The sequence below is a fragment of the Mastacembelus armatus genome, chromosome 7 (assembly GCF_900324485.2).
Source record: "Mastacembelus armatus chromosome 7, fMasArm1.2, whole genome shotgun sequence".
In the NCBI taxonomy this organism is placed as follows: Eukaryota; Metazoa; Chordata; class Actinopteri; order Synbranchiformes; family Mastacembelidae; genus Mastacembelus; species Mastacembelus armatus.
The window spans coordinates 15,355,755-15,368,234 of NC_046639.1; the positions used below are offsets into that span (position 1 = coordinate 15,355,755).

General features: G+C 37.1%; 2 protein-coding genes across 5 annotated transcripts in view; one reads left to right on the top strand and one right to left on the bottom strand.

Moving 5' to 3' along the window:
- Positions 1–4,045: 4,045 nt before the first annotated feature.
- On the bottom strand, positions 4,046–10,226 carry dffa (DNA fragmentation factor, alpha polypeptide). Of its 3 annotated transcripts, none has more exons than XM_026332104.1 (6): positions 10,016–10,226; positions 8,912–9,070; positions 8,649–8,803; positions 7,287–7,437; positions 6,286–6,413; positions 4,046–5,931 (listed from the first exon to the last, which is right to left on the bottom strand). In XM_026332104.1, the coding sequence occupies exons 1-6, from the start codon at positions 10,107–10,109 to the stop codon at positions 5,707–5,709; spliced, it is 912 nt and encodes a 303-aa protein (XP_026187889.1). In that variant the 5' UTR covers positions 10,110–10,226; the 3' UTR covers positions 4,046–5,706. The 3 variants fall into 3 exon arrangements, with proteins under 3 accessions (XP_026187889.1, XP_026187888.1, XP_026187887.1); XM_026332103.1 differs by having other exon boundaries at positions 7,305–7,491; XM_026332102.1 differs by having other exon boundaries at positions 7,287–7,491.
- A 686-nt stretch (positions 10,227–10,912) lies between these two features.
- The window catches only part of pex14 (peroxisomal biogenesis factor 14), a 43,810-nt gene continuing 42,242 nt past the window's right edge, over positions 10,913–12,480 (top strand). For both annotated transcript variants that reach the window (XM_026332101.2, XM_026332100.2), the window contains exons 1-2: positions 10,913–10,981; positions 12,116–12,166. In XM_026332101.2, the coding sequence (XP_026187886.1) occupies positions 10,946–10,981; positions 12,116–12,166 (87 nt within the window). In that variant the 5' untranslated portion in view covers positions 10,913–10,945. The remainder of the gene's footprint in view (positions 10,982–12,115; positions 12,167–12,480) is intronic.

Below are 12,480 nucleotides of genomic sequence, written 5' to 3' on the forward strand. Positions count from 1 at the left end.
CATGATGTTTGCAGATGACATTGGCATCTGTAGTGAGAGCAGGGAGCAGGTGGAGGAAAATTTAGAGAGGTGGAGGTTTGCTCTGGAAAAGAAGACCACTTCTATTCAATTATAGAATTGAGAAAAGCATGATACCACTTACTACACTCATTAAACTAAACATCTCATGTAACATTTTGACACTTTTCTACATACTTTTTCTATACTTGTTTCTATCTTCTAAAGTATGCCTAATGGCATTTACATTATTATCTCCACCACAATTACAGCATTTTAAGTTAGCGTCAGCCACACTTCTTCCATGCTTGTGCTCTCCTGCACACCTAACTTGGTTTTGTTTTCATTGTTCTGCCACATGCCCTATCTTTTGCCATTTAAAACACCCTCATGGTTTGGGAACATATTTTTTGACAGGAAAACTCATGCATCCAATCATCACTTACTGCAACACAGATTCTTCAAACCCAGCTGGAAAGACACAGCACTTCATTTTTAGTTGTATGACCAATTAGCTTCCTTTGATTTTGTTTCAGTAGTCTTATAGATTCACCTCTGAAAGAACTCCACCAATTACTCCTTGGATTCAGTTTGGCCCAGGGAGATGACTTTAAATTCCAACTCCTTTAAGATTTGTCATCTTCAGAATTTGTACTTTCTGGACAACCATTAGCTTCACATAACCTTCCTTTGCTAAGAAAAACCTGGTTGTTTAATGGGCCAATTTCGTGATGTTAAATGCAATTATTACTTTCCACTCTTCACTTTTGTTTCATTGCTTTTTTGAAATCCTTCTGTATTTGTGGTACACTGTTATATTGAATTTTTCTTCCTAGACTTCGATCTTACAACAGTCCATTCTTTTTGATCATCTTCCGATTCACTGACCTTAAATTCAGCATTTTCTAAATTTTCTGCTCCATGGCTCAAAGAAACGATTAAACTCCACCCCAACCACCACATGCCTCAACCTCGACCAGAGTGATCTAAATCCACTGCTGCTCAGCTCCTCACCATCGGACACAGCAGATAGCCATGGCAGCAATAACCCAAAGCAATTTACCTTAGTGTGCATTGACTTCTTTTTAACACACTTGTCTAAGCATATTTTATTTCTACTACACAGCATTTATTAATGATAGTACCATAATAATAGCCAAATCTTTCAGCTGGAGCGGTCTGTTGATGCTCTTTTAAGGTGTTTATAAGAACAATTAAAATATAAAATGTTGCTGATTTCATACTTTGCGGAAAGGTTGAAAGTTCAATCACATTTCTGTGTGGCAAACAAAATAACTGTTACAAAAGCCATTCGTTTTTAATAACACAGAACAAAATAACTAAATGAAAACAAAAACATTTTCTAACAGTCAACATAGAGTACATAGTTGGTAGTGTTCTAGTCTGCATTTCCTTCTATCCTAAGAAGCCTGTTCTAAATAATTTCAGACCGAAAATACATACTGATACATAAAGTTGTTGATCTCTGCTAGGTAGTGTGGGCAAGGTTAATTACTGTCGATTCCTAAGGGAAAATCAACTTCAAAATGGCATTAAAAATGGATACCTGTGTGCAGCACTAATAGTGTAGTGACAGCAGGTAATTAATCACAATTACCAGTTGATGTGCCTTAAATTATTATTCTTCGCCAGAGGAAAAAGGGTGACAAATCATGCTATGAATAGGCAAAAATGATTATCCGCCTACAGATTGTGCTAATTATATAAATTACAGCAACTCAGCCTCTTTGCCATACTCATTTGTTTTGCCTGTAACAACATCTGTACAGCAAAGCAACCCTAAATGAATCCCATCATTTATGGTGCCAGGAAATGGCTCAATTGACATAAAACAGTTAATTTCTGCTAATCAAAAAACTTTGTAATAGTCACCTCTTTATTGTCCAAACAGTTTAGATATGTTTAGAAGTTTACAAATTAACTTGCAAAAGTTTCAAAAGCTGGGACACTGAGAACTAGAGAAAATGCCCCTCATGGATTATAATTTGCGGATCTTCCTTATAGTGCCATGCCACAGCCAGGTGTTGACCTCATTGTCTGGGGTTTTGACCAGCCCAGGCTACCCAAGTCCCTATCCACCGATGAGTCAGTGTGACCACACCATCCATTTGCCAGAGGGATACAGAATAATGCTGGATTTCCTGGAACCCTTTGACATAGAGGGACACCCAGATGTCCCCTGTCCATACGATATGTTGAAGGTAACTTCAGAACACACACACATCCATATGCACAGAGAGAGAAAGAAAGAAAGAGAGAGAGAGACAGAGAGAGAGAGAGAGAGAGAGAGTGATGAATAAGCAATGTATTCCTCATCATGCCCGTGGTGGCAGTCTGTCACTGAATTATTGTGCTGAGGTGATATATAGTATGGCCATGCAGTTTCCTGCATATTTAAGTTTCAATGGACATAAATCAATGGGGCATTTAATCAACATCCTGTTTTTTTGTTTCTCTTTTTCAAGATTTCAACAACTGGACAAGACTATGGTCCTTTCTGTGGATCAGTACCACCAGCCCACATTGACACAGGAAGTTACCAGGTGCATGTTCAGTTCAGGTCAGACACTAGTGGGAAAAACAAGGGATGGAAGATTAAGTACACTAGTATTAAAATTGAACCCCTCATTTTGACTTGACTAAAAGCCTGCTGCCTGACCGTTGTATATGTAGTTATACACAATCTGAAAATTCTGCACAGTGACACTTCATTGGGACAGCTTAACACCATCATTTTCGTGATGAAGCTTGGATATTGTATGTGCTATGAGACTGGTGGTTGCGTGTGATAGCTTGGTATAACATTGCAACACAAGTGCTACAAAATAATGTCCAAATTTCAATTATATATTTAATTTCTAAATTCACTGTCATCTTTTTATTTCTTTGTTTTCAAGACCAATGTACTGGGTGTTAAATTATACTCAGGTATTATTTTTCATTCAAGTACTGTGAATGTTTCGTAACCACAAGTAATCTGTGGCTTTCTGTGTGTTTATAAGCATTTTGGTAAAAAATATCCTTCAAAATACTACAGCTGATTTCTAACAATTACAGTGCTTTATAGTGACTGTATCTGGATATGGAGCCACATTTGAATGTCTTGGCACAATTATAAATACATTTTTTTTTAGGTATTCAGGACTGGTCTAGTCTGAGAAGGAAGGATGCCACTGTAGTTGTTTAACCTTCATACATTATGCAGCTTGTGCTCAGCAATCTTAGCTGTACTCATCTAGCAAAGCAGCCATTATAAGGTTCTTCAGTCCCCTGAAATTGCCTCTCATTTGGGACTTTTGTATTCAGTCACTAACATTCCCTCTGTCTTTGCTCCACACCTGAATATATGGATGTGACAAAGAAATACACTTGTGTTAATTTATTTTTTATGCTTTGTTTTTTTTTGCCTTTGAATTAGGACAACAGCAACTTTGTGTGAACATATGACTCTTTACACCTCAGTATGACTCTGACTGAACTCTTATATTGCTACATTAATTATAGTTTGAAAGCCAGCACAACCTACCAAGACAAGGTAGGAAGTGATCCATATATCACCTTGACATTTGCAACCCAACAGAATCATACGGTCTTCAGTGGACATTTGCTCCCATGGGATAAGGTCTGTTTCCAGCATGAAATGCTCAAAAGATCCCCAAGGCTTACAGAGCAAACCTGCAGTTTTTACTTGACCGCTAAGTCATAATCTAATCTACCAAGACACAATGGCACATGGTAACACTTAACTGCTCCTATACTACACACACTTCTGACAGTTAAACCTAATTGGAGCCAACTCCACAGGAATTACGCACACCATGAAACCCATTAACCAACTGGTGGAAAATATCTAGCAGCAGCATGAATTCAATCCAGTCTGAAAGTCACACTTATAGCTAATACACTCATCTATTTTGTTGACAACCCTGCATCTATTCACTGTACTGTATGTTGAGGTATTTTTTATTTTCACTGAGAACAGCTCCAAGCTTTGGAGCATTTCCCTTAATGAAGGGGAATGCATTTATCAAATTTAAATTCATTTAATATTTAATCATGAGAAAATGAGGGACAAAAAAACTCAAAAATCTATGGGATGGTTTGATCTTTCAACATATCTATAAAAGGTACCTTAAATCACGTACAAACATACATATATACAACTTTCCTTTGCAACATTTTACATGTACATGTTTAAATTAAATACAAAATTTGAATGTGTAGAGGAGTTCAAACAACACAATTCTTATAAGGTTCAGTATAAAACTTTAGAGTGGCAGGTTATTTAAACATTTGTGAGTAAACAGGAGAACTTGTAAATCCTCCACTTTTCCTTGTATACAACTGTAAAGTCTTGGTGACATTTCATTCACAACAACACAAAAGGATGATCCATCTGCATATTCAAATCAGCCATCATTTAAGTTCAATTTTCAAGAAACAAATGATGAGATGACAGGCATGACACCGGCTATCTTCTACGTGTCCTATGAGTCACATGCACCTGCACACAGACACTTACATCACACAGCCACTAGGCTGATATATAACTTACATAATAGTATACAACAGATACTCTTAAAGACTACTGTTCCAGAAATATTGATGCCATGATGCATTACTGTTTTTGGCGCTATACAAATAAAATTGAATTGAATTGAATTTAATTGAACTGAATGAAACTCAAAGTTGAATCGAACCTCAGCTACAATATGTTTAGTGAAGGTTGCATATATGTAATATGCATATACATGTATATAATATACATTTTGTCTAATTATTCTTTTTTTAGAATGATCATTTAATTTGTGTGCCCCATTGAAAGAGATTAATTTACTTATGTCGAGTTTGCGTTTCCACACATATACAATATTTGGTTCAAGTCAGGTTTTACTTTCAGCATGCTCCTGCCCATGGTTTCTATCTCTATCTGTACTCCATGTTACTTGGACACAGTGCTGCACAAGTTTCTCACACTTCCAAGAAAAAGTAATTATTTTTAACACTCATGCTTGAGATCCAACATGGTTTTCCCAGCTAAAGTATATTTATTAACTATATTTTTATTACAACTATATAGTTCTAAAATAAAGTGGATACTTTTGTGTAAATTGGTAGTGTATGAAGGAGCAGAATGTTAACAATAATACTGGGAAGTGGAGTTAACAGTAACAGTTCCACATTTTGGAAAAAACTAATTTCCTTTCTTGCTGGGAGTTAGATGGGAAACTCTAAGCTCTAAAGTTTATTTGTTTAAAAAGTTATATTGAGTTTGTTCAATAGTATAAAAGCAAAAAGGTATTTTCTCATCGAACTCTCAAAAAAGTGAATATATGCATGAAAATATCAAACTATTCATGTATATACACACATATGCATATACACACATGCGATTATGCGATTATATGCATCTGTGTTTACTTTCACAGCATAACCAATAGAAAGTTGACGTTAATACCAACACGGCTTTGAAAATCATGATTTGTGCAAATCATCCTGCTTCCTCTTCGGGCAAAAGCACTCAAGTGGTTTGCAACTTTTACTAAGTGATACAAATGTTGACATCATTAGCATTCACTGATTGCAGTATTTTGGGTATTATCACTGACACAGGTTAAGTCACATTCTACTGACCCTGAGGAAGATACTGTGATTTCTTATCAGTCTGTGCACAAGTGAAGACTTGGCCTAGTTGCTACCGTGGCCTGGCTTTTCTTTGCTTTCCTCTGAGGTCTTCTCACTGGGCTGCCTGCTGCAATCTGGCTGTATGTTGCTCCGGATGGACTGCATGGCCTGAACCTGCTGGAGACGTCTGGTCAGTTCCACTTCACAGGCCTGAAGCAGCGCTGAAGTCCTGACTCTATCCCAGCCGAGCACCTGTTCCATTGCTTCAACCCCTTTGGTCACTACCATCTAAATACACAGGGATGAGGTTTCATTTCCAGTAAGACATCCAATGCTTTGTGAAGATAATATTCTGTCTGCCATGCTGTGTGTTGTGACAGGACTTGCAGATTTATGTAATCACATCTTCATAATTTTAACAGCTTCTTATCAGACTCAGTAGGGCATGTTACAGCATAAGCCTCATGTCAGGAGAAACAGGTCTGTCAAAATCAACTGCATTAAGAACTTAGGTAGTTCCAAGAAAGATTGGAGGTTTTGAGGTATTTGCAATTACATACAGTACATGCATATATGTCACATTTGAGGTATTTCCATCTGCCAAAGTTTTGAGGCAAACTGGACCCATGGTGTATGGACTACCTGCAGATCCTCAGTGGAGAGTCTGGTTTCTGGACTTGTTTTGCCTTTCAGAACCATCAGTGTCCTGGACATGAATCCAGATACAGAGTCCACCTCCATTCCATCTGTCACATCCACATCACCAGCCCCTGATATATTGAAAAAGGTTTTGTCTCAGGATAAAAAAGGTACAGTCATACTAAATTGCTGCAAGAGATGGGATTATATAGCAGTGACAATGGTGCCACCTAGTGACCAAAATGCACCTGCTGCACATACAAAATCTTAAGGATAAGCAAGAGGTTCACAGGCATTAAATTTCCTGTGGGCCTGCTCAGTGGCAATATTGATTGTTTGGCTGGATAGTGAACTTATGCTTATTAAACACGGCTATTCATTCAATTTATTTTAGGATAGAGGATGGCGTATGAGTACCTCTGGCTTTTTAAGATTTTCAGAGCAAATAATATATATAATTTTCTATTTACTTACAAACTTACTTATAAACTAATTTATGTTGTCAAAAACTAAACAATACAAAAAGAATAGATAATAATAGTCCAGGCCTATAACAGGCCATCAGAGCATAACTAAGAAGGGACATATTACAGAGCATTGAGATGTTCCAACAGGCACTCATAGGCTTTTTGAGACTTTCTATTTAACAGACTATTGGTTCTTCAAAAGATGTTTTAATACATTTACAGAGGCAGTAATACAAAGGTAACCATGTCTCTAAATGCTACTGTTGATTTTCTTGAAGTACTCTTTGACAGTTTATTGCTCTGGATAAGTTTCTGTAGAATTTCTTTAACCCAAGTGAAACACAGAAAAAACTAAATTACTTTCTAACCATGAGTATAAACTCATCAGATAGTTTCAGCAAATTGGGTCAGTCACAGTATAGACTATGAACTCTCTTTAGAGAGCAAGGCAAGAATAAAATGTACCAGCACTTTATTTTAAGATAACCATTTTCAAACTGTAAAACTGGAGTGCACCACATAATGACACATCTGTACCTCCTGGGATATACTGACTTGGCTTTTCCTGCTGTTTGTTCTCTTTCTCCACAGTTTTGAGGTAGAGCTGGAGCAACTCCTTGGACTGTCTCTCCTCCTCTCTTCGGTCCAAAACCCTCTGCAGTGTCTCCTGGAGGTCCTCTGCCTGTTTCTCTTGGAAACCCAGAGCAGAGGCTAGCTCAGGGCATGGGGCATTCACTAAAGTCTGCAACAGTAGTTGACACAAATTATACTTAGTAATTCACAACTTTGAAAAATACTGTGGCAATTGAACATTGATTCAATGTCATGACAAACAAGAACAAAAGAAACAAACAGCAGCAGATACAAACTTCAAGTTTTACATTGCGCAGGTCAGTGCAGTGTTACTACTTGACCAACTACATGGGAAAAGACAAAGCTTTCTTCCATAAAACAAATGTGGCATTTTGTACCTTTAAAGGAAAATGTTATTGTGTCTTATTGTGTTCTTATTGTCTCAGGATTTTCTGTCTTCTCTACCTTGTGTGTGACACTCACACCTAACCCAATTATTTCCTTATGAAAAAATGAGTAACAAATCTATAGTTTAATGTCATTAAAACATTAAAAGTAACTTTGTAAAGCAACTGGTTGGTCACTGTAGTTTTTAGCAAACACTGTTCAATTAGAAGCAATAAGTACATCTGTGGGGGGCTATTTTGAACTGTGGATTAAACAACAGTATACAGTACGTGAGATCAACTCATACTAAAGTACACTTGCCATGTGCATCTTAATGAAGGAAAATGTCACCGAGTACAACACTGTGACTCATTGATTTATCTTAATTAATTGCACAGAACAACAGAGGTCTATGGGAAAAAACAATAAGATATAGTGGGGCTTTGACCACATTAACAATACTTTGATCTAAATATCATTGTTTTTTTCAATGGGATTTGTTTTCAATAAGGAAAATATACAAATAGATTCCCAGCCTTATTCTTTAACAGGAGATTGAAACGCTGATGATGGCAAGAGAGGAAAGCAGATTTTAAGTAGCACTATTTTCTTATTGTTTCCTTATTAGTACATGTTATATGCTTAAGACAGATACTATTTTTGAAATGGTGTTTTTTTTTTTTTTTTAAACACTTTGCACACTTGTGTGCACACATGCATGGACATACACACAACCATTCCAGACAAATGCAAAGCAGACAATTGCTCCTGTCACCACTGAAAGCCTCACCACGCAATTCTTATTCTGCAAACCATCCTTTGAATAGCAGGCCTAATCTAAAAGATTGCCATGGATTCAAACTACCACATGGGCTCCTGACAATCTCTGCTGTACCTGTTGCACTGTCGATAGTTATGCCAGTAATGTTGGTAGCGTACCTGTAAGTCTGCCTCTGACATGAGGATGATGGTGGCCAGGTCTTGCTTCAGCTGCTCAGCAAGGAGGCACCAGGGTTCTGCAGCACTGGAGGTGTCCACGGTATCACACTCCAGCAACACAGAATCTCTGGCCATCCAGGCTGTACCACCATCAACTACAATAAAAAGTAAATGAGTACCAGTGCATAACACCGTAAAAGTAAGAAACAAAGTAACACTCCAGCGTAAATAGACACATCAGTGAAAGAAATAATCCTGCTTACTCCTACGAACAGGAGACCATGTCTCCTTCTTATTCAACAGCATGAACTTTGTGTTTAAGGGTAAACACAAAAAGTAGGCCTGATCCTCTACCACTGTCCCGTCATCCTCTAGGACCACTGTGACTGGGTCACTGGGGCTGAACCCAAGAGACTCACACCCTGTGGAGAGAGAAAAAAAGTCAGAATATAATTTATAAGAGTGCCACGGTGAGCTCTGGCACTCTAAAGTCTTTTTACTGTATTATTATTCATATACTGACTGGAGTGGTTTAAATTGGAAGCTACATAAAAAAAATATTCAAACCAACACCTATAACAACGCACTGAATAAAAAAATAAGAAATGAATTTGCTAGAGAATGTTTTTCAAATGACAGTACTCCAGGCATTGTGTCATTAACATTTGCAAGACTTTACTGAGATCAAAAATACTATATTTCTATATTTCTGAGATGTTGATGATATACAGTGATTTCATACAGTAACCTCGTTACTCTGTTATTATGGGTTACGCAGACTGTATAAAGGATAAGTTGTTTTTTTTAAATCGATTTAAACCATCACAAGTTGTGCAAAAAGTGAAGAGTTTTGAGGCAACTGTAAGCACATACTGTAAGCACGTTTCTAATCGACAGAGACCTTGAACAGTGAAATAATCTCGGCAACACCTTGTGACTAGCTACCTTTGCAGGAATCAGCAGAACTCGAGAAAAGTCCTGCCCGATTTTCGTGTTTGGTCTTGCATGAAAATGTTTGCACACAGGTCGTTTGTGATGACTGCCAACCTATGTAGTCTTAAAATCTGCACTTATATCGGCAAGAGTTTTTAAGATCCTTGTAGCTACCTCAGTTACCCAGTAACAAGTGTGATTTACTTTCACGTTTAGTTATAGCCTCCGGACACCCGTGCGTTAATCAGACTAATGCAAAGATCGCCGGTAAATTGAGTAACCGCAATATAACGCTAACTCAGCAACCACATGAGACCAGATTTCAAATCATATTTGTATTAAATTTGTCTCATTTGATGCCATTTTTATAAAAATACACGTTTAGACACGTTTACAAGTGAAGGCTAGCACTAACGTTTCGTGTAACTACTCACCTTTTATCTTTAGCTCATCTAGAGAATTAACTACCAACCCGTAGGATTTTTGTCGTGTGAAATTGCACACCTTACACGGTTTCCTCTCTGTCATTCTAGGCTTTATGTGGGAAAAGTTATTTTTGCTCTTAAATTTTAACACTTAAGCTAACTAACTAACGCTACTAATAACGACAGTAGTTGTAGCCTAAAACGCTCAGCTCCAGCAGTTTCGAACACGGAACTGCCGCAAATAGCGCTAGGAACTCTGGGATATGTAGTTTCATTTTTTAAAAACAAGAAAACGAAAAAGTAAAATTTAGATAACCGTTAATACACAACCATAAGGGATTTTTTTCTGTTAATAATCGAAAGATATTTTGCAGGAGGTTAAAGTTTGTGAACTGGTTTAACCTTTAACAATACATTATGTTTTGTGAAGGGTTTAAATATGTTTTATGTAAAAGTTTAATCTGAAAATGAACTATTAGTAATCAGATAGATAGTAGTCAGATAGATGTAGTGGGGAATATAGAGCCAGCAGTAGGCTCAGTCTTTGCAATACAGTGCAGTAGAAGATCCCATAAAATGAAAACACTGAAGTCAGTTTGCTGACAATTACTACATTGTTAAGTACAATATTTTAGTAAATATACTAAATTACATTCTCGGGTAGCCTAGAAATATACGCAGAAAAATGCACCACTAAAGAAACATATCACCAAAATAAGCAGCAAATTAACCATTTATTATAAAAACCTTTTACCGTTCAGTTGATATTGTGCTTGCATGTTGCTTTAAACATAATTAAACTTTTAAAACCCAATTCAACTTTTTGTGAACTTTTCTGTGTTTACTTTATAATGTACTAAAATGATTGACTCTTCATAAGGAAAAGCAGTTGAGCTTGATTCAGTCGATCAGCCTGTAAGGCAAACGAGGACAGGAAAGATGGCATCCAGCGAGCAAGCTGATTCACCAGCACAGGTCTGAATTTGAGCAACTCAGCATCTGTTTCTTGGTGTCCAGATACGACAGTGACCTTGCATAAGTTGTTCATATTTGGTGGCTCCTGCGTGCTATGCATTTCGATAGTTGCTTTCAGAAAAGCTCAGCTAGCCAAGGTTAGCATGCTTGCTAGTTAGCATGCTACCTAGGCTGCTGTAGCGGTACAAAAGTTTCCTCTCAGTCAAATATGCTTGTATAACATTAGACAAATTGACACGAAAGGCCATGATGAGTTTTTTCTGTCTTTTTTGCTTAACATTACAATATTTCGCCAAAAACCCTCGTGACTTGTTTAGCTAGCCGGCTAGGTAACTCATAGTATCAAAGGTACGCTCCTCTTATCTGACAATGTGTAGTCCTTTTCAACTCCTGTTATGAACAGTTAGTTAATGTTAGCCAAACAAGCTTGGTGGTAACCGTGCTCGGCTTTTTGCTAACACTGGTAGCTAAAAATGCTGTCAGGAATCTGTCAGTCCGAGAAAACAATTGTTAATTGACAGTTTTGTCTCATAAGCCTGCTTGAGACAGTTATATTTTACTTCTGCAACACAGATTGTATACCATGTACTATCCAAAGTGAAGTGTACATAATGCACAGCTGAAACACTCAAAGGCATGGTGAATGTGGAGTAAACAGAAACTTATGAAGCAGGAAAGAAAATTAGGCAAAAAACCGGATTTATCTTAACATCTACAAAATGACTTAATCTATCAAGTAGTGCATGAACAGCAGATCTGTATTCATCCACATGCATCCAGTTCATGTCCACTGTTTCATTTACTGTTCCATATTATTTGGGATAGAAGCACATAGCTGATTTTACTGTATTCTCCTGCTTAGATAATATTTTAGTTGCGTTAATCAAATTAAGAAAATTGTTAGTGATAGTCACATGGTAGGTGTTACTGTCCTTTTCTCTCCTGCCAGACTGACAAGTTGGATGGCTGCTTTCAAATATGTAGTGTATCTTTTTAGGTAATTTCACCAGCATCAACCTCATGGATGAATTACTGGATAAAAACTCTGCACTCTGTCTTATTCATTTCTGTTGAACTGACATACCGTCTTTCCTCCAGTAGATCGCGCTCTAATACAAGTGTTTATCGTTTCAGCCTGGCCCTTTGCCTGGAAATGATATCGTAACTCCCCCCAGAGAAGCACTGGTAAGGATTTGGTATTTAATGCAAATTACTGAAGTGATAAGGCCATGTGCACTGCAATCACTAAGATATTTAAATAAATTTGATGAAAATGCATACTAGATAGAAATGAAAGGCCAGTTAATAGACACAATGAAAATTTTTGCATAAATGGTTCAAATAATTTTCAAATATAGTTAATATACAATATACAACATGGTATTATTCAATGCTACAGGCTATGTGATTTATTTATTTTTTACACAATGATTCTCCTGCTCTGTCCCTTTGTTGTCATTGTGTGCTAACCAGTGAAATCAGCTGCTTTGACACTTGAT

Bases quoted from the DNA above. Each gene is read 5' to 3' on its own strand.
- dffa (XM_026332102.1), bottom strand. From the start codon at position 10,109: ATGACAGAGAGGAAACCGTGTAAGGTGTGCAATTTCACACGACAAAAA. The intron at 8,804-8,911 runs GTAAGCAGGATT...TTTTTATTGTAG, and splicing joins ATGGTCTCCTGTTCGTAGGA to TTGATGGTGGTACAGCCTGG. The intron at 5,932-6,285 runs GTAGTCCATACA...CTGTGTATTTAG, and splicing joins TCTCCACTGAGGATCTGCAG to ATGGTAGTGACCAAAGGGGT.